This window comes from Aulonocara stuartgranti (genome assembly GCF_965226115.1).
Source record: "Aulonocara stuartgranti genome assembly, chromosome: 18".
NCBI classification, from domain to species: Eukaryota; Metazoa; Chordata; class Actinopteri; order Cichliformes; family Cichlidae; genus Aulonocara; species Aulonocara stuartgranti.
In genome coordinates this window covers 22295894-22323639 of record NC_138954.1, presented here as the reverse complement: position 1 = coordinate 22323639, position 27746 = coordinate 22295894, and the positions used below count along the sequence as shown (strand labels likewise).

The 27746-nt window shown below is 39.8% G+C and overlaps 1 protein-coding gene across 5 annotated transcripts; it reads right to left on the bottom strand.

The window, feature by feature from the left end:
* Positions 1-624: 624 nt before the first annotated feature.
* Positions 625-25755, bottom strand: tcf3a (transcription factor 3a). 5 transcript variants are annotated; one of them, XM_082512877.1, is made up of 20 exons: positions 25187-25754; positions 21719-21818; positions 21241-21313; positions 14663-14736; positions 14067-14142; positions 13376-13416; positions 13120-13255; positions 12692-12741; positions 11256-11355; positions 10727-10863; positions 10454-10604; positions 10264-10322; positions 10059-10137; positions 7289-7365; positions 7013-7183; positions 6766-6877; positions 6493-6622; positions 4472-4713; positions 3896-4042; positions 625-3085 (listed from the first exon to the last, which is right to left on the bottom strand). In XM_082512877.1, exons 2-19 carry the CDS (start codon positions 21770-21772, stop codon positions 3903-3905), a joined length of 1902 nt encoding a protein of 633 aa, XP_082369003.1. In that variant the 5' UTR covers positions 21773-21818; positions 25187-25754; the 3' UTR covers positions 625-3085; positions 3896-3902. The 5 variants fall into 5 exon arrangements, with proteins under 5 accessions (XP_082369003.1, XP_082369005.1, XP_082369004.1 ...); XM_082512879.1 differs by lacking the exon at positions 4472-4713 and adding an exon at positions 6039-6277 and having other exon boundaries at positions 25187-25752; XM_082512878.1 differs by lacking the exon at positions 25187-25754 and adding an exon at positions 24089-24446.
* Between the last annotated feature and the right edge of the window lie 1991 nt (positions 25756-27746).

Here is a 27746-nt window from a genome sequence, read left to right as displayed (position 1 = left end):
GAAACAGCATTTGGTGAAGCCTATTTGTACTCGACTTCAGGCAGATATTCACTAACTCCAAGCATTAAAAACCTGACAACTTACATTATGAGTTTTGTGTTGTCCAGTTAATATGGAGGCTCTTAAAATTGGGCACTCCAACTCCTAAACAATTAATGCAAATGTTTTATTAAAGCCCTTCAGCCCAGCTGAAAATCAGGACTTGAGCTATCATTGCATTTAAAATTAAATATTATATTAAATATTTTGGTGCACAGAAGCAAAACTGCAAAAAATTTTCTTTATCCAACAAATTCTGGACCCAACTGTACACATACACGCCTGCACTGCAGAGACATTAAGAATGAAGGTTCGTGTGGACGTCTCAGGCAGTCACAGATTCAGGATTTGTAATGACAGAAAATGTGCTGATTTTAAAACTGTGTGAGCAGATAAACTGAATGTTAAAGTGCAGAAATGATAGCTGACATAACAGATTTTTATAAAGATGTATAAAAATGCAGCAGATAATTTTTTTTTTACATCTTTAAACATGGCTGGAAAACATTTGAGTAGATCAAACAGATCCTGATTCACCCAGGTAATGCAGTATATTCAAAAACCAAGACACTAAAAAGGGGAAGGTTTTGTTAATAAAAATGGCACATTTATTGCTACATTACTGTTATATACACAACAGTTCTCAATATCTACTTTATATATAAAAAATAGGAAACTGGAGGCACTTTGAGGACATAGCCTACATAGATGTTGTCCTCAAACATGAGTGAAGACAGATCTATAGCAGGTCAGCTGTTGTGGTGGGCAGAAAGGGTCAGGTGCATGTGTTTGATACAGATTTACTGCATCTTTCATGTAAAGAAATCAAAGTGTTCAGTAGCAATAAACCACATCACAAACACACACACACACACACACACACACGTTATTGTGGAGGGAAAAAGACCAGAGTGAGTGGCAAAGAAAATGATATTTGGGGGCTTCTCCACAGGCCAACTTTGTGAAATAATGACAAATACTGTTACAAATCAGTATCAGCTTGCAATGATAAAGCTGATAAGGACATATCATACAGCTGTACATATGTATCAATGCACATGCCAGTTCAGAACAAAATCATAAGTAAAATTCTGAACACAAAAGACAAGAAGTACAGTTTTCAGCATCAAAGTTGTAGACCACATAAGTCATCTTACATCTCATGAGACATACACACACACACACACACAGAAGCTGGTCACAGAGAGTGACTCTTCATTTAGGTGTTTGAGACACTGACCGGTTTTGCTGAAGTGCATATGCTTTTATACATCTCTATTATTTAAGGGGGGGAAAAAAGGTATAACCTACAAATCCTTAAATGCAACATTATCCACCGTGTAGCAGAGACATATTCAGGCACTGGTGAGAAACCAATATCAAAACTCCCATGGTAAGGAAAATGACCAGGGCCACCCTTTTTTATTTTTTTATGCTTCATATTAATATGAAACAGCAAATTTTGTTGCAGATTGTGCAGACCTCCGCTTCTGCACCTTCCTCAGAAACTAATCAACAGGCTCATCAAAGAGTCTGACATCAGGGGAAGCAGAAGAAGGGGGTAAGCTAAAGAAAAAACCCATTAAATTTCATTTTAAGAGAAACTGTCAAACAGCAGAACAATCAAACTACAAACGGCCTGACAGGTTTTTGTGTTCAAAGAGTTAAAAAAAATAAATAAATAAAAAATTAGAGTCACAACATGTGATGTTGCAGCCATTTCTAATATTTTTTTTACCCCCCACATCTGGCACTAAAGCAAACACCTCACTTTGTTCCTGGAATCTAAACGGGGTCATCTTACACTCAAAACAATTTAAACAAACAAAAACATTTTAAATGATACAAACAAAACTCTTACAACTATCATACAGAGTAAAAAAACAACAATGACAAATCAGTTCTACAAAAGGAAGATCCTTATAACAGGCTCTGCAATTGTTCAGAAGGAGAGGGGGAAAAAACAAAACACCAAACACCGAGCAACCAAAACAAGTCAGTCAGTGGCAATAAATTCTCCAAAAGGTGGCAGTAACACTCATGATCCCTTTAAATACTCAGTTATTTCTGTCTTCTAGCAAAATGTAATATACCACAACACAAACTGTTCTGAGACTTGTGTTAAGTAAGGTTTACGTGCTGTAACAGCATCTTTATATACGATTGGATGCTGGCAGGCTGATGCGGCTGAAACTGAGAAGGATGCTCAAGTCCTCACGGGCGGACAGGGGTTGGCGTGTCGGTGTGCATGTTTGATTCAACAGCACTGTGGGTTCTGCACAGTCATGTGTTTGTCTCTTCTCGTCTTTCCATTCCACTTGCATGGCAGTGACAGTAACAGATGTGTAGGACTTTCAGGTCGGCTCCACACTTAAAGAGCAAACATGAACCCAGTGCGAGTGTGCGACGCCTTCTCAGCCGCTTTAATAAATGTAGGAAATACAGCCCGGATTACCAGCATGGCAAAAAGAGCAGTCAGCTTCCACTGGCAGGTGTAAGCTGCCTCTTCAATTCAGTCAAGAGAATATTTATTATTTTCATCAACACTATGCATAAAGCCCACTTCTGGTGTAATTAAACAGATAAATCCACCCTTTTTTCTTGTGAAGAATGTAAGACCTCCTTTTTTCTGATGGGAATGGCGATAATGATCCATCAATACAAATCCTAACTTTGCTCTCATGAGCAATTGATCCAAACGCTTCATTTGATCCAAACAAGTTTTGCTCCCAAAGCATAAAGAAATTTTTTAAATGTCTTACAAAACTACGATGATCATAAGAATGTCCTTATGTCCAGTTTCCACTCTCTTTAAACCAGTGCCCTCAGTTCAACGCGTTTCTGTGTGGAGATCAATAAATCTTTCTTCTTCGCTTTTTGTATCAGTGTGCTTGTTATTCTTGGATTCATCGTCAGGAATGTGGCCACCTGCTTCGTCAGTAATGAGGTGTGTGCGTGTGTTTTCCAACAGTCGATTAACACGCTGAGATCCATGACTATGAAATATTAAGGCTTCTTGTTCTTAGGGCTGTACAATCGACAGGAACTAGAAGGAAAAAGAAGAAAAAAAAATTGCTTCTTCTACAAATTGAAATAAGCACCGAAAACAAACAACACATAAGACGGAAGAACAAGATGTTCTCACTGTAGGTCAGGGGTGTCAAACATAAGGTTTGGGGGACAAAATGAGCCTGGTAAAGACTCCAAACTGGCCCACTGGATGGCTTTGGATATTTATAAAGAAAGCCATAGATGTTTGGACTTAAAAATGTATTTTTACAAGTTTTACATCTTTTCCTGTGGATAAAGACCTCCACCATGGCCATTCATACCATATCAAAGTAATTAAGTAACAGATACACAACTAAATAACAAAGAAGTTCCTTTTTTCCCCAATTCTGTGAATTTACAAAGATTCTGCTTTATATGTCTTGATGCATTCTCAATCATCCAGGAAAGTAAATCTCCAAAAGTTGAATCTGTTCATCTGGACGTAGCGTTTTCTTCTTCAGTCTCCTGAAGAAGTCACTTGGATGAGCGACCAAACGTTTCTCCCACAAAACGCTACGTCCAGATGAACAGATTCAACTTTTGGAGATTCTGTATTATAATTATAGGACACGTTAAGCAAGTGAGCCACACATTTCTACACATGTCCCTCTTATAATTTATGCCCAAACAGTCATGCTGACAGATTATTCTTATGTTAAGACATCTCAGGGATTGAATGTGTAGTTAAACTTCTTTCCACTAACAGAAAGTGGAGTTTTGTCGGTCCAGTCCACATCAAATAAGTCAGCTGTATGTGGGCCACAGTGTAAAATGAGTTTGACATCCACGTAGTCTGCAAACTCACCTAAGAGTTACATATGGCTCACAGAGTTGTGTCCATCTCCTCCTACAGCTGGGTGACCCCCACTAAGCTGCATCTGGGGGTCCACACAGGACACTTTCTCCTCCTCCCTCCTCTTGAGGCAGGCAGCCTTTGGGTTCAAATTACGCTCTTGAACAAAAATTTAAAAAAGATGTATTCATTAAAAACACACAAAACTGGACTTGTTAAGCTTAGAGAAATCCTTACAGATCATACACAGCAGAGTTATGAACATACAAATGGTTTATTACAGAAGAGGGATATAAAAGAGAAAAGCAAGACGTGAGAATGGAAAGTATGGCAGAAGCTGCAGGTGTCTGGCAGAAAAGCAGGGATTTACTTCCTCAGATGCTCTCCCTTTCTCCCCCCCCACTTTAAAACAAAAACAAAAAAACAACACGCATGCGATAAAGGCAAAGAGAAAACTGCAATTTACACTTTCAGCAGGAACAGAAGAGAATGTCTTTTGGGTGACTACCTAGCGACTGATGTCCAGCTATGTTTGAGAGATGGCTGGCTGCCTGTTGGAATCAGATTGTTCTGAATTGGCTGACCTACCTCGCACCTGCTTCTCCAGACCCAGTATGACCTGGACAGCCTGTTGCAGGATGACCAACTTGGTCTGGGCCTTGTCGCTCTGCAGGTGGACCTGACACATCCTGCCCAGCTCTCTGAAGGCTTCGTTTATGTCACGAACACGCACTCTCTCCCTAGCGTTGTTAGCAAGGCGGCGCTCACGCTCCCTCTGGTCCTTCTCCTCAGCAGTCAGGTTCTCATCGGTCACCGAGACAAGGCTGCAGCTGGGAGGACAGGTGGGGGGTTGGAAGGGCTGGTTAACAAACCCAAATCACAACCCTCACTGAACCTAGGCAAGGTGGTCTCACTAAAATTCCAGTTAGACTGCTTTTAAAAAAAATTAAAGCTAATTTCCTGTTACCAGGAAAAAATTGACCTTCGCACTGACTGCAAACTCCCACAAAGAGACCAATTAAACGTCCAATGAAGATCTCAGCGGAGCTGTACTGCAGGAGTGTGTGCGCATGGGCACATAAATCTGCTTGAGTTAAAATCACTTAAGTTTTTAGGTTGAAGACTCAACACTCAGGGGCTTCAAGCCCGAACTGGATCAAAATGCTACAGCTGACCAGCATCATTAGTTTTTAGGGTGTTTTTAGGGTACCTAATCACCAAAAAAAGCTTTCGGTCATTTGGGTCCAGGGTGGAAGTTGAGGGGATTATTGTGACTGTCCAGCAGAATGAGAGAAGTTATGGCAAGTGAGACAGAAAAGGAGAGAGAGGAAGCAACACCCTGTGCCAAAATGCATTACGCAGAAAGACACAGAAGAAACACACAATGAGATACACTGAAGGTGTCATGTTAAATACATCAGCAGCTGGAGATGTATTTATCGGAATGAGAGGAAGAATAGGTCGCGGTTGGCATCTGTAAAGAAAATAAAAGGGGATGGGAGAATGACTGGCGAAACGATTCCTTTTTATTTTAAACAGTAAAGCAAAGCTAGAGACTCAAATGCTTGAAAGAGCAACACACGCATACAAAGGCGGGTTAATACACAGCACAGAGCCCTGCTTGCATGCTATAAAGGACACTGTGTGAGATTAAAGACATTAAAATGCTGAAATAACTTAATAGGTGAATAAAAGCATAATGAGACAATAGCAAAAAAACAAAAACAAAAAAAGAGCAGACAAAAGTTGTTAATGTTGTCCAAAAATGAAGCAGACAGACATGTAAGCACTTTCGCTGAAACAAGCAACTAGCTTTGAGGCTTTGCAGAACACACAGCAGTCCTGTGTGTATTACAGGAAAATTAAACTTTTACGATTTATTGGAGAATGGGCTTGTCTTAAAAACAACCAGACAGCTTGACTTACTACTCACATGTCCTTTCTTATTGGCTATTTTAGGAAATGGTTCATAAAGACTAACGTTTAAAACCAGTCGGTATGTTTAAGACTGTGGATGGAGTAACAACCATCCCAACAAGATGGCTTTAATATTAGAATAGTAGGACATGAAGCTGGAAAGTGAAGCCATATGGATGTTTTATTTTGTAAAGATGCCCTTCCCCTCCACTTCCTTCCTCCTTGGACACCCACTGACCTCGAACTTGCTGCTCCAGGTTGAGTATAATGTTAACAGCCTGTTGCAGTATGATCAGTTTGGTTTGTGGTTTCTCATTGTTCAGATGGAGCTGACACATGCGGCCCAGCTCCTTAAAAGCCTCGTTGATGTCCCGCACACGTAGCCGTTCGCGGGCGTTGTTTGCCAACCTCCGCACTTTCTCCCGCTCAGCCTTAATCTCCACTGGTAGATCTTCATCGTCATCCTCCTCATCCAGACTAGTGAGGAGTCATGGTAGAGGAGGAGGTAGGAAACAACAGTATGGGTACAGTTCACTTGTTGTACATCTGATATAAGACACCATCGCTAAAGCTAAAAAGCTTTACCAGTAAGTAACAACTAGACTGAGTCCCTGTCAAATTTACAATACAGACTAAGATTTAACAAACGGGATTACATGCATTAATAAAATAAGGTTTAAGACTCTGTGCACCTTGTTCGAGAGCGGTTCTTCATTTCTTTTTTCTCATCTTCCGACTTGTCTGTCATGGAGCAGTTCTCATCGTCGTCCTTCAGCTCTTGTTTGATACCAGCAGTGGGGCGATTTATGTTACCAGGTAGCCCTACACACAGTCCAGAAACAAAGGTTACTAAGGAACAATATTTTTATAAAACAATGAAAGAAACAATACACAGTCAAAAAGAGGTGTAGTATTAGAAGACATGCTGTACAAAACAGGAAGACACCATGAAAAGAAAGTCGCACCTGTAAAGCCTTCATGCTGAGAGAGTGGTGGCACAGATGCAGAGCCATGGTGCCCATGCAAAAGTCCCCCACTAGATGGCAGACTAGCAGAGTCCTCGTGGTGACCAGACACCTTGAAACAGAAATTAATCTTAATACTGGCATAACAGTAGCAAAAATGGGCATACCACTTTCGCTATGTACTTTGGAATTAAACTAAAATATTAAATTTCTTCAGCTTTTCTTTCACACTATTCATGAATCTCACCATTCCCTGCAGGCGACTGGGAAGTCCAGCTGCACTGCCAGCGGTAACCAACAAGCCTGGCGGTAACCCTAAGCCCGACTGCAGCAGGCCATGAATTTCAGCAAGCCCTGGCCCGCTGGCGTGACGCTGAAGAACATTGATGGCTTCATCCAGGTGGTCCCCCATTTTACTCTGCAACAGAGAAAGAAGAACAGTGGAATGATGAGGCAAGACGAGGCATAAAGGGTTGTACAACTCTAATCTCTAATAAAAATCAAGAGTGAAAAACCTACTCACCATAGACTGAATTCCCCCATCAAAGTTAGGTGAAGGTGTGGCCTGACCAGAAGATCGAGTCCACTGGGATGCAGAGCCTGAGAAACAAAGATCACAAGTTTATTCAGAAAAAAAAGCCCTACAATTTGTAGTTGTCAGCGGGAAGTTTTCTCTCTTATTATTGATGCACCTGGGGTACTTTAAAGTGAGTAACGAGTAACAGCCTCCATACAATGTTTAGCTACATGTTATGCTTGTCTTGCATAAAGGCCTATTAGGTTTACCTTTAGAGATATTCATATGTAGAGAAAACATTTTGCATCACTGTGCAAACAGTCGTGTCGTCATGCTAAAGTTTTATCCTGTCTTAGATGGTTATGTTCTCTTTTCTGTTAACATTAGGAAATATGTTCGTATACTCCTGAAAACAGGACAAAAAAAAAGAAAAGAGAAAAAAGCAGTGACGCATTGAACACATTCCTTGTAGCTTTGGCCTTTCAGTCGAAGGTTAACGCTGATCTTTCCCGAGTTCAATGCGCAACAACGTTGAATGAGAGTAAAAAAATAAAAAATAAAAAAAATAAAAAATACCACCTTCAACTACAAGAACAGGAAGTCCTGATACGCCCCTACACAGCCCCGATTTCAACACCACTGAGCCAGTATGCGACTGAAGACGCAGCTTAAATCTGCAGTATAACTGTGGCAAGTTCGCAAGATGCTTCAACAACCTAGATGCAAAGCATCATATACAAAGAGATTTTTGCACAATACATACGTTTGATTTTGTTTAGCACGTGTTTAGTGACTCAAAGCTAAATTATCAAAGTCAACTTGTTTAGCATCTTCTTTACCTTCTCCAACTGTGTTTATCATCACGGTGAATGTCGTTAATCAGGCTTTTAAATATTCTAGTATTTGTTCTCCACAACGAGCCTTGACGCAGACATGCAGAAAGGAACAGACCCATAGGTCCAAAATTGAAGTTCTGTTAACGTCACTGTCATGTGACAGTGGCCAAGTGGAAATAACATGCATACTTAAGATTGCATTTCATATGTTAGGTTGTGTGCCACTTAAACTACTTTTGTTGTTAGATTTTTCATTTTTGCCCACTAAAGTTGTTTTGGGTTATTCCCAAGAGGAAATTTTTTACTTGTCTAATGTAAATGCAATTGTAACTCATTTGATGTTTACATTTTATTGCATTATACTCACATCTATACTGTAGAACCAATTTGCAAGTTACATAGTTTAATTTGACAACTAGTCCCAAAAAGCACTATTAGCTAAAACATTGATCCATAACATGAACTGCTACCCACTAGGAATGCAAAAGCCACCATCCCCACCTTTTTCCGCCTCCATAACGTCAGACTGCTGAACAAACAACAAGCACGATCTGAACTCACTGTTCAAACAGTTGTTAATTTTAACAACATGGCTCATGTGTAATATCGTCTCTTAAGTGTAATGGCCATTAACAGATCGCAGTTCACCATGGTTATTATTAGTCATTTAAGTGCAATGTATGTTTAAATGGCCAAAATTCAAAAAGAAATGCAGACATTTCTAGTGAATAAGGTAACACAGACTCACTGCCTTCACTGTAAGTGGACCAATCATGTTCATTGTCATGTGTGGCCAACCATCAACTGCTGAGAAACTGAGAAAAACCGGGCTGTAATTTTCTGAAACTCAACACGTGAAACTGCTGTAATGTGAAAGAGACATCAAGTAAATGTGAAGATATAGATACAATAGATATGGAATGATATTGAGTATAAACTTATTAAAATTTTCAAAGAAATTTCTCTGTCCAATATAATCTAATACGCATCACTTTTATTACTTTGTTTCTTAATTCAACAGAAGTGTTGATGAATTAGGTGGTGATGAGCTCATGCATGGACTGAACGCATATACAAATAAGGAAGCGACCCACCCTCTTTTTATTTTTACGGTATTTTCCCTTCCTCTCTCATAAGCTATATTTGGCTGGTGTATGTGTGTGAGAAAGATCAAGTGAAGGTTAAGCTGTGAATGGGGTAGTTATATCACCCCAGTTACAGTACGTCTAGAGAAAATATCCCTGTTTGTGGCAGAAACACCTGCATTTACAGCAAGGGTTTAATAAAATATGAAAAAAGTAGTGTTAAGTGCTTGGTGAATAACTGAACCATTCCTTACTACCAACGTGCAGCCAAATCTGATGACCTAAATGTCAAGATAATCTTGGATGCCAAACTTATCTCAGTTCTATGTTTGTACAGTGCCAATGCAAGAAAAAGGCCTTCATGAACTCAATGACACATGGCAAAAGTTCATGAACTAAGATTACTCCCATCTATGTTTCTAACTTGAACTGGTAATCAACAGTACTCCACATTAAAAAAGTCCAGCAGGTCACAAGATATATCCAAGGTAGCTTTTTAGTTTTCCATGTAATGTAAGAAATGAGAAGTATTGGAATCTATTGATGGCACTGAAACAGTTCATGGCTTAACTTAACATAAGAAAGTTAACATCCCTTTTTACACAAAATTAAAGGCTTGAACAACATGCATTACTTCCATGTTAACCCAACAGATGGAGCTGCACTGTCACTTTAAACTGTTCATGCATCGCCATAGTGAAAACAACAGGTTTTTCAAAGTATGTATCATGGCCTTGCGGAGTAGCACAGGAAAGAACAAATACATGGTTTGAACAAACAAAGCTACAAAACAGCCAGCTGAGGCCCAGCTGACCTTGAGGCCTCAGGATTAAAGGACTACAGTCACTGACTTACCTGATAAAGCCTGAGGAGAGCCAGAGGGGGTTGAAGGGGACTGAGGGAAAGCGTTGCTGTTTGGGTCTGAAGGATAGATCTGGACACAGAATTTTGGTTTTTTTTTTATTTAATGAAATGCAATATAACAATTTATATGTATTATGAAACAGAGCAATCATGTTTAATATTTAAAACTATGTGATTATAATATATTGTTACTTACAGATGCCAAAGCTTTTCCAATCTCATCACCTGAACTTCTGGGTATCGCACCCCGATTTGCTAAATGGGGGGGGGGGGGGGGGGGGCGGAGTAATAATCATCAATTAGGATAGCAGATAATTTAAATTAGGACAACACCAGCATTTTTCAAAAATAAAATAAAATAAAGGAGCACACATTAAAGGATTTACCCATAATGGTTTCGCTGCCAGTGATGGGGGGGGTGTGGCTGGGGACTCCAAAGCTGCTGGAGCCAGAGTGGAAGCCAGAAGGATGAGCCCCGCTCACTTCACTGGCATGCAGGGGGTAATTTTGAGGAGAGAGGGGCAGTGGCTGCCGTTTCTTGAAAGCAAACACACAAAACCATTTAAAAAGAAAAGCAGACAGAAGCTCCTAATGATGCATTTGTCTTAATGTGTGTTGTTGACCTCATCAACAAACCTAAGTGTGACTGCAGAGCTTACCAGTCTGTCTTGGGGGTTGATGGCAGTAAAGGGACCATGCTGGCTCAGATGGGGGGAGTTGCCCAGCATGGCAGAATAACCAGGCTGAACCATCGACCCGGCAGAGCCCCATGGGTCGGAGGGCGGGTGGAGGCCTTCTGTCAGGGGACATCCAGCAGAGTGGGGGGGGGGGGGAAGCAAGAAGGCCGAGAGAAAACCAGCCACAAGAGATAAAAGGACAATGAAGGCTACATATGAGACATGTCACATTACTGTGATCACTTCATTCAACCGTGATGCACCATTCAACACCCCGGCACCACAGCGTGTTTACTGGCATACAGTGACAGCATCTACAGACAACTAATTTCTGCTGTAAAAGCTATGAAGGAAAATAAAGGATATTTGTTTTCTACATAGGTGAGCGATTCACCTCTCAGTTCACAAAAACCTTATGAAAGTGTTTAAGTCAGGCTGAACTTTTCAACTCAACACAAAGAAAAAAAAAGGGGGGGGGGGGGGGATTTCAAAACATGTTGTTTCAACTGACCTTGCATGAAGAATGGTGGTGGGTAGACGTTTCCTGTCTTGGAGCCTGTGTAGCAAGCATTGTCTCTGTTAAAATCCTCCCCTGAGGCTGATGTATAAACCTACCAAAAAAAACAAAAACAAAACAAAAACAGCTCAGTCCTTGAATGCTCAGTGTGATAAAGCTAAGTAACTGCTAAATTATATGATGACTTGTTGCAAGCATGGCATGCAGTAACTTAATTTACATTTGTCTTAAAACACTTAAAACACACAAGTGGGTTTGCTCAAACTTCATCTGGAAAATTCTCTGAACATAATTCTGTAGATAAGCAAAACTATGTTCTTAAAAATAACTGCTTCTGGGGTATTTGAAACATCAAAACTAAAATAACATATGCAGTAGGTACCTGATTACAGCCCTTAAAAGTATGGGTTCAATCCAAGGTTAGAATCTATTATTTTCTATCTGGTTTTACTACTTAAATTGAATAAACAGAGGATTACAACATTTTTACAGGCATGAGCACAGAGCGGTAGTGTGTACTGAATGAATCATGCCAGCACTTTTATGGGCCCTGTCCACCATTTTTACATATTAACCTGTTAAACAGAAACATGCTGAGAATAGTTTACAGACAGGATGGGACGATGTGACCATATAATGGAAGCTTTAGCTGGATTTGGTACGTTTATGATGGCACCTAAACTTTCTCAATCAAGGCCATTCTTTGTAAATTCAAGTATCAAACTGTGTCTGAAAGTCTCAAATCCAAATGGACTGAAGTTTTCTTCTATAATTTGATTACACAGAGAAAAGGGAGAGAAAAAAGTGGGGAGAGGAGAAGAGGGAACGGAGAGATGCACTCCTAATTACTGAACCATCTGCCGTATCCTGGATGGCGGCCAACTTCTCTGGCAGCTGGGATAGAGGGAAGGGGGAGGGAGGGAGAAAGAAAGGGGAGGGCTGTTGTTTGCGGGTGATGGCGGTGGAGGGGGAAGGAGAGAGAGAGCTGGCGTGGGGTGGGGTGGAGGGTAGAGAAAATGAGGAAATAGGGTGCCCAGAGAGGGAGAGTGGGAGGGAAAAAAATGAGTAAGAAGCATCAAACCCCAGTATGAATTCTCTTCTGTGATCTAACGAGTATACTTGGCAGCGGGAAAGAAATGTGGTCATAAAGTAAAGGGCCTACAAATACAACACACTATAAATACATACTGCAAATGAGGGACTGGGTGAATGAGTGGCTTTTTCCCGATTCCTTTTTTACTTGGTGGTGCAGATGCGCAGCTGTAAGAGCTGGAAGTCCTGTACTGCAGCTTTTACACTGCTCTGCAAGCCAAGGAGCGGCTTCAGATGCCAAATGGAATGTGAAAAAGGGCGTAAAGCATTAAAACCTGGGCTCGCATGGAGTGAATGCAAGATACAGTATGGGGCTGAAGTATGGATGAAGTACTCACAGAGGAGGGCAGGCCAGGGGGCACCTTCCTGATCTTTTTTGCCTGCGATTCTGTGGGGAGGCAGACAGGAGGGGAAATCATATCAGCCAGCTTACACAAAAAGACCTTATTGTACCAGTAACTATACAATCAAAGATTCTTCCTGCCGAATTGATCCATCAATCTGCATTTGTTACTGCTCATTAATGTCTAATCTAAAGATAATGAAGGTGATGTTATTGACCAATTTTCTTCCCTGGGAGCTCAGGATTTTCATTTTCTCTCACTAAGAAGAAGTGAGATTTTTCAGACACTTTTTAAAAACCTCAACAGGAGAAGTGATTGTACACACAACCTTAAAATAGATCAGAACAAGACGATAAATGTGACAGAAGATTCGGTTTCTAAGTGTTCAACACCCTGCCTGAAATAATAATTTGCACCCTTACCTATGGGGTCCTGTGAGGGTCTCCTGCGAGGGTTGCTCCCTGTATAGGAGGGATAAAACTGAGAGTTTGGCTTTGTGCCAGATGGAGAGAGGGCATCAGGACTGGGTATGGGTATCTCACTGGTCATGAAGCCCGGCTACAGAGTGCAAAATATGAGACGTAAATTAAAAAGAAAGTAAGAAAACTGACCAAGAGTCAAAATTTGTGAAAAGAAGCTTCAGCGAATGGGGATGAAGCACCATTCAAATTTATTTACCTGCATTCCAAGTGACGAGTATGGTCCTTGTTCTGCCTTCCCTGTTGAGGGGAAATTACATGAAATCAGGTTAAGGTTCTAAAAATGTAGAGGGTATTTTTATGTTAAATTACAAACTGTCTATCCCCTTTTCTCTATTTGGGTACCTCCCATTATGTGAGTATATATGAAGACTTGCGGTATTTATGGCCGCGGACAGCAAAAAGAAAAAAGACAAATTGGCCCATTATAAATGCTTCTGGGGCAATTGTGCTCACAAACACCCCCCTCCTTTGCCAGTTAACAGAGGGGAGCTATAGGCCAATGTAATCCCAAGGGACAGCCTTGTTTGTGCATGGGTGCCCTTTACACTCCGCACCCCTCCCACACTGAACACACAAACTGCACACAAACAAACCCTTCCTCCACATCCTCCCCACTACCCTACTCACACTTCATCCATTAAAAACCTTTTGCCTTAAACTGATATGTTAGTGTCCAACCTAAGAATAGCTGCTCTGTCCCCCAAACAACTCCTCGTTCTGATTCAGTCACACTACCCATTCATATAGACTTGTGTTTTTCAGTCAGTGTTCTTCCATAATTAAGTACGATTATAATCTTCATCAACATTTGCCTCACACTTCCCCGACTCTCTTTGGTTTGTAAAATGGACAATGTGCCTTATTCAGTTTAGTTAACAAGTCCTTACCAACGATCCCTGATTCAAATATGGGAGCAGAAGCCATGGCCTCTTGTTCACTGTAAAGGCCTTCTTCTCCATAACCCTGAGGGAAAGAAAACAAAAGGTATTAGGAATAGAAACACAAATAAATAAAGACCAAAGCTACCATGTAAGAAAATAAACTCCTGCAGATAAAAGTAGAGTATTCTGCGAAAGTATTTCAAGCTCCCAGCTCATGGGCCTAAGAAAGACCCCTTGCTGGGCCTAAAGATTTGAGAATTTTTGTTTATTTTTTCAATCTCAGATAAAAGCTGATGCAGCTTATGAGTCTACTGCTACCCTCAAGCTTAACAACTTCAATGCTAGAAACCCTGAATACAGTTCTACAGCACTGTAGAGCACTCCAGTACTGTTGTACTGACCTTTTATAAGGTGTGAAAAAAAGTCATAAAAAGCTTCAGAATTAATATGCAACACCATGCTGGACTTTACAGATCAGTTCTGACATCGTTTAAATTAAATTAATTTAGGCTGTTCACATTATTGAGAATGGCAGGAACCTGGGCTGTAACATTAAGGGTTTATTTTTTTTTCTTAATGCAATAAGTGAAAATGAGCCATACCCTTCCCTGGTTGAAAGATGGACTGTTTTGTTCCCCTGTTCCCCAGGGACTGGACCCATTCCTCTCATCTATACCTGCAAGACAAAGCACTGGGTTAGCCATTAGCCACTAAATTCTTGTCACAGGTTTACAGTGTCACTTTGCAAAGAAATGTCTAACTTGGCGAACTTGCTTTGATACAAGTTTTTCAGGCAGCTCGAAGTAACCTCCACCGAGGAGCTTCACTTCGCAGCTCACACAGAGACAGCATAGTGACAGTGCTGTCACATAGCGTGGATATGAGCTGTAGGAAGTTTGAATAATTAACACCCAGTGTGAGGCTCCCAGAATCATCCTCAACATTCTTCATTCTCCCACTCCACTCTTTTACATTTTCCATGGCAACAGTCATTCATAGCTCATCTATTCTCACACACTTGGCCTACACCTTCGTCTTAACACAGACTCAAGGTCTCAATCTCGCACAAATTGCACAAGTCATCCCTGGCCGGAGCGCCTCAGCGTTCAAAGAGGTGAATGTGTTTGAAAGGGGTGATTTTAAGGATTGGTGAAGCAGAAATTCCTGCCTGTCCCCTTGCTCTCAATCTCCTCTCGTACCGCAACACGGCATCTCTGGGGGGGAAGCTGAAGCTTAATTGCGTACTGATTTGCATAATTGTGCATATTAATGAAGCACAGGTCTATGAATATTCATATTTTTGTTTTGTTGTCTAATTAAAAAGTGGAGGGGGGGAGAGGGGGGCTAGAATCATGACAGGATCAGCAGTACGGCAGAGTGATGGGTCCACTTTGCCGAGAGCTGCTAGATTGCTGTGACAACTGTGATCTATACAAACAGCAGCAGCAGAATAGGAGATGAAGGAGAAAATGTCTTGTCCCCTCTCTATGGCTGGCTGTCACTCTTCATGTCAATCAAAGATGATAAAGAAAATGTGTAAAAGAATTACTATTGCTGTAAATCATCAGTGCCCACAATAGAGAGAAGAAAAGGCTTCAATTCAGTGTTTTCTATTTTACACTGTTATGGATAACAAGTGCATTTCTGAAAATATTTTTAAAAAATGAAATAAATACACCAACTATTTAAAGAATCAAATTTCCACTTCACGGATTTAGCATATTAGAATGAAATGTGGGTTTACAGAGCAGTGGAGTATTTCAGCTGCTTTATTTGACCGATCGACATGAATACTGCACATTCAGAATCACGCACCATAACACAACTATCTCGCTAATTAGCAGGACATTAATATGTGGCACCTTCTCTTCTTCGACAGGAATAGAAATAGCAACGTAGAAGATAGAGAAACCTGATTTGTAATGGTAAATCTACAATCTTTTTTTTTTTTTTTTTTTTTTTTTTAAATCGATGGTATTATTTACCAAGTGGTCTGTTTTTCCACACCGCCGCATTGCTTTAACAAAAAACAAAACTACTTTAATGTGTTGTCCATGCTTTCCTACTCTTACTAATTTAGGCAAAAGAGTGATTGATAGTGACACAATTTAAATAAAATTCACTGGACCCACTGTGTAACTCAGAGGTTCAGCTTATTTTGTTAACCCAAAAACTGCTTGGCAGACAAAGAACAGCTGCGAACTGATTTTGAAAACAGATTTCCTGGACTGTGAATATACTCAGCCACTTATTCAGCTATTTGTGCAAGTTGACATTTTACATTTGCTTTGTCAAATTGTATTTCATCAACTATATATAACTGTGTTTTAATTAAGCTACATGGTTATAAGTTGTGTTTAACTTTTAGCTGCTGTAATGAACTCTCTCATATCGTTATGTTCTTTTTAATTTGTTTACACTTTCATCAAACTTTGATATCCAATTTAACTCGATGTATATTTCATGTTTTTGTTATTGTTAAGGCTCTAATCAACCCCACCGCGTTGTGACGGGTGAGGTTAATTAGTGCTGTGCTTTTGAAAGTATTCATTTACACTGTCACTGTTGCCATGTTTGTCCATAAATGCTGCAACTAAACAGGAGGCAACGCTCATTTCACACTCTCTCTATGTAACGTACATACTAATATTTCTACACATCTCTGCAGCAAAAACAAAACAAAACCCCACAAACATTTAGGATCATGTGACCATATGTTCAACAAAATCCATGTGGAGAACCTGTGATTTAGACTGTGCTAGAAGACCTTCTAGCAAGAAAACTAAAACCTCTCATGGGGTCTGATTTGCAGAAACATCTAGAAATCCTGTCATTTTAGAAGACCTGTATAAGGTAGCTGTCCTTCTTCAAGGCACTTACTGGGATTAACTCATGTTGTAATTGATGGTAAAAGCAAATTTAACAGCAAGAGTCAAAAGTAAAAAAAAAAAAAAAAAAATCAATGAAAAAAATCAATTAATAAATTAAAACTTATATAAATGCACCTTTTTTATTAGAAAAGAAAAGAAGAAGAAGAAATGTTACCTTTTCAAAACAGCTTGATTTTTGTTCTTGCTACGCTGCTGCTTCCCAATGGTTTTCTCCAACCTCAGCATATTATGCAAAACACACACCTGTCCTGATTTTTGCCACTATATAGTAAGTAAAAGGTTTGTGACCTGATATTTACAGGGCATTACATAATTTAATTATGTAAGTTAATATAACTTACTAAAAACCAGAATCAGTCCCCCAATTAAACATTTTAGAAAAGTTATTTAAAAAGTAATCAAATCTGTTGCACTGCTTTGATGAAGTAATTAAAATAGTGACATTACTTATTAGATCGTTATAACAGAACCTACCCTTTCTGAACTACTACCATTTCAAAAGAATCTTACTATCAATGCAATAAAAATGAATGAAATTAATCTGATTCAGAAAAACTGTGATGTCTGGTCATTTTCTCAAAAGTATATCATCTTGTTTTCATGCAGGATTCTTGTGTCATTTCATATGGACAGATAAATATGTGTACTTACTCTATATTTAAAGGAATTCAACAGTCATAACCCTGTTTAAATCTGTCAAAACCACAGAATGTGACCCTCTCTCTGACAAAAGCACATACTGGATGTATTTCTATTCTCCTCCTCACTACCTCCAACAGGGCCTTCATGTTTCTGACAAATCATTTTTTGTAATGTGTTACTCATCTACATCCTCCTTTTCGGAAATTATGCTCATCCAGCTCTATAGGAAAATTTAGAGTGCTTTAACAAACTGCCAACTGCCAACACTGCAAGAAACCTCATCATACATAAACATCCACAGGATTTTGAGCAATTGTGTGGCTACGAATTAAATAAAAAAAAAAAGGACAAAATTATATAGCTCTCTACAGACCACATTTCCGCTAACGCCATTTGAAGTGCTACACTCGTGAGAAAATAATGAGTAGCGCGCTATTCAGACAAATTACCACAACTGGAAAGAGAAAACGAAGAGAAGGGTGAGTAACATCAGACAAAGTCTCTGGAGAACCCCAATGCACTTCTCCTCCCAGCATGCAACGCCCCTTTAAGCATGGCTAGTCTATAATTACACAGGAAGAAAGACACTGGAAACAGACAGCCAGCCTGAGTCATAGGCTTCATGAGCAAAACCCAGGCACATACATTGACCAAACTTGCAGACATGTCTTCGTTTTTACAGGAACACTGCCCCAGGCACCTATAACTGAGTGCGCCATTTGTCTACACAACTTCTTCCTTCCCTCTGCAAAGTGAGTCACACAGACACAAAGCATGATGTCAGATAAATCTCAAGAGAGTGAACACTGTTAATGAAATACTGAACAATGTACAATAGCAAAGCTCTGACTGTTTTTAAGCTGTGAGTTACCGACAACCTCTCAAACACAACACAATCCACCCTATCCTACTACCATATAGTGCTTTTACATTAAAACTTTACATTAAACCAGGACCTGAAACCAGGTGATGTTTTGGGGTTTTTTTTAAACAATTTTAACAGCAATATGTGCCAGGGATTAAAATGTTAAAGATCAAATCTGCTTCCCACCCTGTGGCACCTGGAACAGCCTCCAAGTTGGTTAAGTGGGTAAGAAAATGTACTGGCAGATGGATGGATTTAACTTGTGACTTTCAGTATCTGAGAATCACGAACACGTTTGAAAAATGAAACATTTCATGCAAATTTTTTTTACCTCCTTCTCTTCTGCATTTCTCTCCAAAGTTTAAAAATATATTTTAGGATTCTCAGTTTCCAGCAACCAAAAAAATGAAAGTACACTGAGAAAAAAAACGAGTGAAAGGTAAGCTGGGTTGCAAAAGAAATCATATTTAGTTGTACTGTTAGGTTTTAAACAGCACTACTACTAATGATACTGCTTATTGGCCGAGTGTTTTAACAGTACCTTTTTTGTTTTGGAGTTTTATTTTCTTATCTCAACTGTACAAATCATGGATCTTATCACTGAATCTGCTTAAGCTCTAAGTGCTCTGAAAACGAAACCGTGACTATCAGAATGACAAGTGATGACATGATTATATCAGACCGAATTCAGAAACACCCAATCAGCTGCCTGCTGTTAATCATTAAACCATGAAACCAAACACTACATGCATGGGTCACTGAGAGATGAACAAAGAGCCAGGCAGATGAAAACCATGCATTCCTCATGTGATGCATTTAGACCATGTTTCCATAGACTGTTCATGTCCCCCACTGAACGTGGTACTTGCTGAACTTGTGTGTTTGGTACCCAGTGCTGCCACTGCTCTTTGCGCAGAACAGCTTTCTTCTGAATTAGGAATAGCATATGACATGATTTCTCCAGTACAGAAAAGAAAACTGACATTTGTCAGTATTAAGGTCTTAATTGTTTAGCACTGCTGCCTGTTTACTACTAGGTTTCGGTACCCATCCCTAATCCCCAAAAGTCAGAAAACAGTACAATTTAGTACTACATTAAAAAAAAGAAAGAAAACAATGTAGGAAACAAAGCTTTCATTCTAAAAATGAAATGCAAGGATCTTTTAACACACTGAGATACACAAACAACAACAAAGAATGTGTCTCATTTCCTGATTAGAGAAAACAATCAATCTGCGCAACAGTATTTTGGCCTGTTGCAGAAACATGGTCGGTTTAGTATAGGTCTCTGTGGCTAGGCTGATGGTGGCAGACCTCGTAACATCACTGACATGACACGACTTCAGGAAGTCATTTCCTCGTACAAAGAAGAAGAAAAAAAAATAATAAAACACACACACACACACACACACACACACACACACACACACACACACACACACACACACACACACACACACACACCTTCTCCAGAAGTCACACTCTCTTAGACTGACAAGATTTGATCAAATTTTTAAGCTTTCAAAGGTGTACTTTTAAACTTTGGAACAATGTTTCCCTCTTTCTTCTAAATTTGATGCCACACTAAGCTAACTACCTAACATTTTCTAATTCAAAGAACAGTATAGATCATACATGATTTAACAGCAGAAAGAACATAACACTGTGCCCCAAATATACATCAGTAACCCTTTGATAGCGTCTCACAAGTTCAACCAGTGTAAGCAAAGGATATTGAGTTAACCCTGTTTGTCATGCCAAGAATCACTATGATCAACTTGAAATCTTGTCTTTAAATTGCTAAAGTTTGTCACCTTGCTGTATCTGCTTTTAAGCCAACACTGATGTGCAACCTTGTAGATACGCTGGTTTTGCTAGGCTTTTAAGAGTGAAGCAAAGCAAAAGTAAAAACAAACTAATGTCAGGGTGTAATGAAAATGAATCCAGTTATATCTCCTCTTTAGTTCTGGCCCACAAGTTAACAACTGCCTTAGCTCCATCTATGACACTGATTGTTTGCCCACTCATACTGAATGACAACTGCTGTTCCTTATCAATCAACTTGATGAAGTATAACCCAGGCAGGCCTACTGTAGGAAATACACATACAGATAAATGTTCAAAGCAATGTCATAGGCATCTCTGAGGCTCTTTTTTTACACTGCAAGCAACACATGCGCCTTAATGTTGACTGCAAGTGTCCGCCTGGTGGGGTTGCTGACTGGGACAGATAATAGATCTAAGTGAAAATGTGGAGAAAAAAAGTAGGGTGCAAGATTGTAGGACAAGGGAATACACTTTTTCACAGAGTAAGCACAGGAGATTAATTGGGCTGCTTCCACCACCCCCACCCTCTGCCTTTGCCCTTACGTGATTGAATGGCAACAGCTGAGAAGGTGAGGATGAGGAAGTGTAAGGAAGATGGTGCTTGTTCTGCATAATGTAAAATAAGATGACAATTGTTCCTGAAGTTCTCTCAAAAAGTCTGATCGAAAAACCGTTTATAAGAAGCAAAGGTGAGAAGGAACTGTCTCCTATTCTATTTTAATTCAAAACACAGAGTGTGCGAAGGTCGGATACTGAAACTGGAAAAAGCCCCTCACTGGTTCAGATAATAACAAAAAAAACCCCAATATTTCTCACTACCTTTAGCTGAGAGAAAAGATGAGAAGGGTATCGGTTGTTCAGTATTGGCATTTATATCATTATGTCTTTAAAGGAAATTTGACCTGAAACATAAGGCTCAGAGATAAAACAAATGTCTAAAAGATTTCTTTCTTACCTGAACCTCCAAATTTAGGGCTGTTGAGAGTTGTTGGCCGGTTTTTGCCATTTGAAACTGGAAGCTCAAACATCTGAAAGAGAGGAACGACACTGTAAACAAACCACTGGATTTCAGTGTAAGACTTTCCCTCCTCATTTGTGGGAAGGATAGTTAGATAATAATTTATACTACCCTATCCTTTATCTTATCCTGTTTAACCAGCAGGTATGACAGGCATAAAGCAATCTCCACAATGCAGCTTTGCCTGACTAACACCACAAATTAAACAGACAACAAGAGTCTCATATAAAACCTTCTCATGTACCCGCTGCAGTCCTTCAATTCCTGCTCAAACATGAATGCCATACATACTTCAATCTACTTGACAAGTGTTCAAAATCTGTTATGAAAGTTAAAATCTGCCATCTGTGAGAATATGATGAATTGTATGAGATGCTCACTCAACAAGTTCAAGCAATCTCTGGAGAAATCTTACCGCGGTAAAATCCAGCAAGTCGCTGAGCTCCTTGTCTGTTTCCACTGCAGCCATTCTCTGCTGCTGCTCTTCACTTGGGCTTTTCAGTCTCAGCAAGCGACTACAAGCAAAGGTAAGGAGCGTGTAAGTTTATTTTGCCTCTTTGTTAGATGGTTAACTGTTCTGACAACTGGTGCCTTCTGCAATATATCTAATCCAAAAATGGAGGCGAAATGGTCAAATTATAAAAACGTTACTTATATGAATATAGTAACCAGACAAACATATTTACTGCTTATTACACTCAGCTCAGATTTCCAGGAAATTTGATCATTTAGCTCGTTCACCTGTATAAATACGGTGTCATTTTCACCGTGCCATTCATCACTCCTAATGGTAAGGATGACATGTTATTCCCCAATTAAAAAGCTGAGACATACAGACACAAAAAAAAATGTTAGGATTTTAAATAAAATGTAATCTCAATCAGCAGAAATGATGTGTGTGTGTGTGTGTGTGTGTGTGTAAAAATGGCTGAGGCTGATCAAAACCTCTTTTTCTCTCTCTAAAAAAATAAAGTAACATTACAAAAATTCAGATATATGGATCTGCACTACAATGTCCATATGAAATAGAATTCTCACACTGTAGTAATGCAGGCATCGTAAAAGCACTGAGGGAAGTCAATTAAACAGCATAGTGCAACGGTAGATATACATAAGCTGCAAATTCCTCTGCTCTATATTTTTACCATTCAAATGCCATAAAGCAGGCGAGATACTGACCAAGTTATGAAAATCTTAACTTGGTAGGCCACATCTAACATGAGTGACCATGGTTGGCCACAGGCCACACTGCACTTGTTGTCAGTCAGGCACTAAACTCAAACTCCTCCCTCCAACCTCAAAACCCAACATGTTTTAAGTTTTGTTTTCACTAAAATTTACAAAGTGGTAACACACTGTTTTGGAGTCCTAAACAGTACCAGCCTATATCAAAGCAAATGCAGTCTGAGTGGGGAAAACACCTTGAGAAGAATCATTTCTACACACTGTGGACAAAGTCACAAACAAAAAGAAGAAAGAAAAATAGAAGAAGAAGAAATGCCACCTGGAGGAAATCACATCTTGATTTTGCGTCAGAGATGTCGATTAAATTCAGAGTCGACTCAGAGATCATTAGCGGTAAGCAAAAGTAAAGTATGGCTACAACAAACACAAATAACCAGCCTTTAGCAATCTTTAAAAACGATTGGCGGCAATATGACTGACATAAAGACATTTTCAAGTTTTAAAACTTGCCACTTTAAAATATTTTGTACCAACGTACCCATTTGTACCTAAAAGCAACCTGAAGATATTTTGTAAAATTAAAAGAGCAGGTAATTAATTTATTAGACCCAGCAACAGTAGAATTTTGGGTCCTTATTTGCCAACACTAATAACAGGTTATGTGAAAAGTACATACTGCAAACAGAACACTGAAATATCTGCACAGTGTAATATTGAATAAACTTCAGGAATTTTCAAATGACAACCACTGGGAGGCTGTCCTTATGTCTACAATCTACTGGGAGTGTTACATGTCAGGGTTTTTCCTGGTTTAAAATGGGCCGTGGGGGGTGACTAGGCACATAATCGCCAATGGTGTTCATCTAAAGTTGATACCACCTTACTTAACAGAAAGTGCATTTTTCTGTTGTTTTTCCTTCCCCTGGATTATAAAAAATAAACCTAATTTTTTTTAAGTTATTAAAATTAAAAATACATATCTATATTTTAATCACAGTACTGATGATTTTCCTTCAGAGAGATGCCCAGACCTCCTTGGTGTGCCTCAAAATGTTTTTCGTTTCTTTTATTTAGCAATAAACCTGTATGTTTTGGTTATTTTCATAGTGCACTGAGTGAAGACAGCAACAGGATAAGTAAATACTAAAATTAGCAACAAAAAACAACAACAACAACAACAATAAGGCTAGGGTGGGATGTACACTTGCCGGCCTTTAATATAATTTGTAATATATTTTTCATTATGATTGATCTTTTTTCAAAAAAAAACCCAACAAAAACATTTCAATGCCACGACTGAAGATTGGCTTTTATTCTAAACACTATACACCAGAAAGGGGGAAAGCCAGTTAATTTTAGTTATGCATGGCAACTACAACTGCACTGCCCAACCCATTAAAATATCAGTAATTTGAATACCACTGTCATATCCATTACAGCAGACTTGGAAATACTGCGAGTTACCCTAGTACTTTGTCAACAATAGATATTAACAATAAAGCCAATAAAACCTACTTTACCCCGAAGTCAAGACGCGCACACTAAATCTAACAATGGTGAAAGGCCGGATAAATACTGACACAACAGCATTATGACTTACCAGTAGGGAGAAACTGTTGGTGCAGGAACAATGCGTTGACAGTATATAATCTAGCATTTTCTCTCAGTGAGCTGAGGTCAAAATGGGGGATAAGTGCTCAGCCCCTCCTAACAAATGGAAGTTGCATACGCTTGTCTTGAGCACCCCCACCTTTGGCCTGCCCATTTAGGTGTCAAGAAAAAAAGTTTTACGGCAGAAATAGCAATGCAAGTGGTGAAACCTGGCTTCACAAGAGAGCCATCGGCGGCTCATCGCTCGGTTAAAAATCCTGCGGGCCGTTTAAAAGGACTTAAAAACCTGTTGCCTGCCCTGACGTCGAGCAGCAGAATGAGACACTGATGCACACAAAGACTCGCCCCCCCCCCCCCCCTCTTTCATAAAGTTTCAGATGAATGGTAGAAACTTAAATAAAACAATAAGTAATGTAAAAACGCTATAAAATAATATCGGGGGGTTAAAAAATAAGTGGGGAAGAGAAACTAAAGCGTTTGGCGACCTTATCGCTGCTTCTTTGCTGTGGTTAACGGTTGAGAGGCTGAAGGGGGGATGAATAATACCCAAGTAATACTTTTTTTTTTTTACTGGGGTATTTTTACATACGTAATTTTGTGGTTTATAAACGTGCCCCTGGATAAATTAATAAAACTTAAAATAAATGTATAAAATTCATTTCACTAAGCGCTGGAAATGTTTAGCATTTCCCACAAGTAGAGAAAAGCAGCCAACACCGCCTGTCTGCGTTAACGCTTCACGGCGAATGTTCGCGTCCATAAACACCTCACACTACCAGTACAGACAACAAAATCCCGGAGGAGCTCACTCAGTCTGGTCATATGCTAATGTGCGTTAACGTTATAGCTCTTTGAAGTGAACAAAGAAGTCTTTTTCAGCCCACACAAGCCCCTGGCACTTACTAATAACAGTGCAAGTTCGCTCGGGCCGAAAAAAACAAGGACCCCGCTTTTCCCGGCTGTGGCACTCACAGCACAACTTCAACGATGCGCTAAAAACTTGGTTATTACTCCGCTAACAACGTGAGGAACCACTTCTGTTTGAAATGCATTTGCTTGTTATGAATGTATATTAGCACGCATTTACCTGAATTTAACAATGTGACATCCAACACAGAGAAATTAGCGGCTGGAGTACAAAAAGAGGAGGAAAAAAAAAACAAAGTTAGGGATAGGATCCTTTCCCCGTGGTCCGGACTGTGGCTTGATGAAGATGAGGAAAGAGAATATGAAGCGCTCCTCTGTCGCCTCGACTCGCTGTCTTTTTTGTCACGAAGCTGAACACAAGTGTGTCCCACGAACCATAACTCTTGTGTTACTCGGTTTCTTCAGTGTTAAAGAAACTGTAACCATTTCATTTTCCAAGTAGACATTTTAACACCCTCCACATTGTCGGTTCCAATGGAATATCACTCCGCAGCGCAGCCTGCGGGAGGACACTGACGCTATAACATCAGCGGTGTCCGATTTCAGCTAAAAAGGGAAAAAAAATCGAGCCAAGCACGCTTCAGTAGCGTTGTTGTGTACTGATGCAGCGTTGGTTGTACACACCGCAAAATGTCACCTTTTCGTAGCTGCGAACGAAACAGAAAAGGATCTGAGTACCAATTTGGAGGGGGTCTATGTGTACTGGCGGATGGGGACAGCGGAAAGCCTAACAGACTAGACGAGCAGAAGATGGAACGATAATATCGGGGGGAGGACCAATAGGATGCGAGGAAATTTTGATTGGCATGTGGGCCGTCCAAATATGTTTCAATATCGACTTCAGGGGCTGTCTCATTTTGCCTACGGGCTTCCCTGCATTTTAATTTTGTTCTCAAATAGCGCCCGAGCTACGAAAAATGATCCCAAGTGTCAAACAGTTGAGGGAGTCCATCCTCTCTAAAGGTAAACATGGGTGAGAATATAATAAAGTTTGTCTTAATTGGCCATGCTGTTTGAATTCGTGGCCTAAGACGCTAAACTGCGGGGTGACCTTTCCATTAATTAATTGCACTTATCACATATGTGTGAAAATATTAAATATAAAATAGCATTGTCAACGTCAGTTTGGGTAAAGGTGTTATAGCGCAGGAAGTGAGAAAAAGCACGTGCATATGTACAGTAATCTGTATACAGATTACCTTATGATACCTATGAGAATATTGAAATTTTTTTAAGGTACGATAGTTTTACTTAATTTTCAGTGATATATAAAAAAAACAAACTAACTAAAATGTTCCTGCATGTCGAGTTCAGAAGTTGCAGGGGAAAAGGAATGACATGGCTACTTCCTTTTGTCAAACAGAAATTACAAGTTGATAGCATGGGCCAGTGTCTAACTCACTAAAATAGCCTGGCTGGTGTTTTTCATCAGTTGTACCTTGGTGGGTATGTAAACACAACTTGTTTTGCGACTTTCTAGAGAAAACCTCAACCGGTTTGAGGGGGAAATAAAAAAAAAAAAACCCCAAGAAACATCTGTGCTGGCCTTTACGAGAAAACTCATCCATCCACTTTGTGGTCTCTCTCTCTCTCTCTCACACACACACACACACACACACACACACACACACACACACACACACACACACACACACACCATGCCCTGCACGCATGCAACTCAAGCACACACCTGTATGTGATTATCCATGGGACTGGTTATGTTGCTGTCTTTTAAATACACAGTCAAGGCAACATGAGGTTTTCAGTAGACCTAATATTTCTTTTCAGTGTTGCAAAAAATCCCCCAAAAATTACAACCAAATTGTTTACTTGCCCAAAGGAAATGACCATCCACGCTCAGAACTGCTTTGTTAAAGACACATGCACTTAGATGGGTAAATGCAGAAAGGGCATAAACCCAGTTCTAGCTTTTTTTGCAGCGTGAGCGCTCAGTCAGTGTGAGCACATCAACCTCATTGTGACAAAACCAGTTTTATGTCACAGATTCAGTGCAAAGCTCCTACAATACACCTGGGGAAAGTTGGTGCACGTATTCGCATGGAAGTGATCGTATCGCTGCTCTGTGCCAAACATCAAACGTTCTTTGGTCTGTTGCCTTTTTAGAAGTAGGACAAAGGGAATTGAGGAAATGCGACGTTAAAGTTGTACGGTATGGTGCAAGAAAGAAAAAAAGGGCTATATTTAGAGTGGAACTCCATTTTCCTAACCCCAAAGCGTATACCCTCCTTACCACCTACTCTTTCCTGGGCCCTTTCTTCTTCTTCTAGTCACAGGCTCTAAAGGCTTTGTAAATGGGTTACCCCCATGCAGCCACCCACGCATCAGGTACAGTATCAAAACCTGGGGCATCCTGTTATGACTTCTGGTTTCCTGTTTCCTGTAAAAAATACAGCCCCCCCTCTCCTAACACACACACAAACACAGTCTTTCATGCAGCAAACAGAGCAAAACTCTGATCAGCTGCTAACACACCATTTCAAATAGATTAGTTTGAGCTCTTGTACTTGTAATCCTGTTTCAAGAATTTGGGAAAGTATTTAGTAAGACACACACACAAAAAAACAAAAACAAAAACCGAACATCACACTGCTGATTAGATTCACTGACAGAAGATTCATCCAGATTTTTAGTGGGATTTTTTTGTGTGACACAGCATCATAGCTGTAGCCAACTGAAATATATAAAGTGGTAGTATTTTG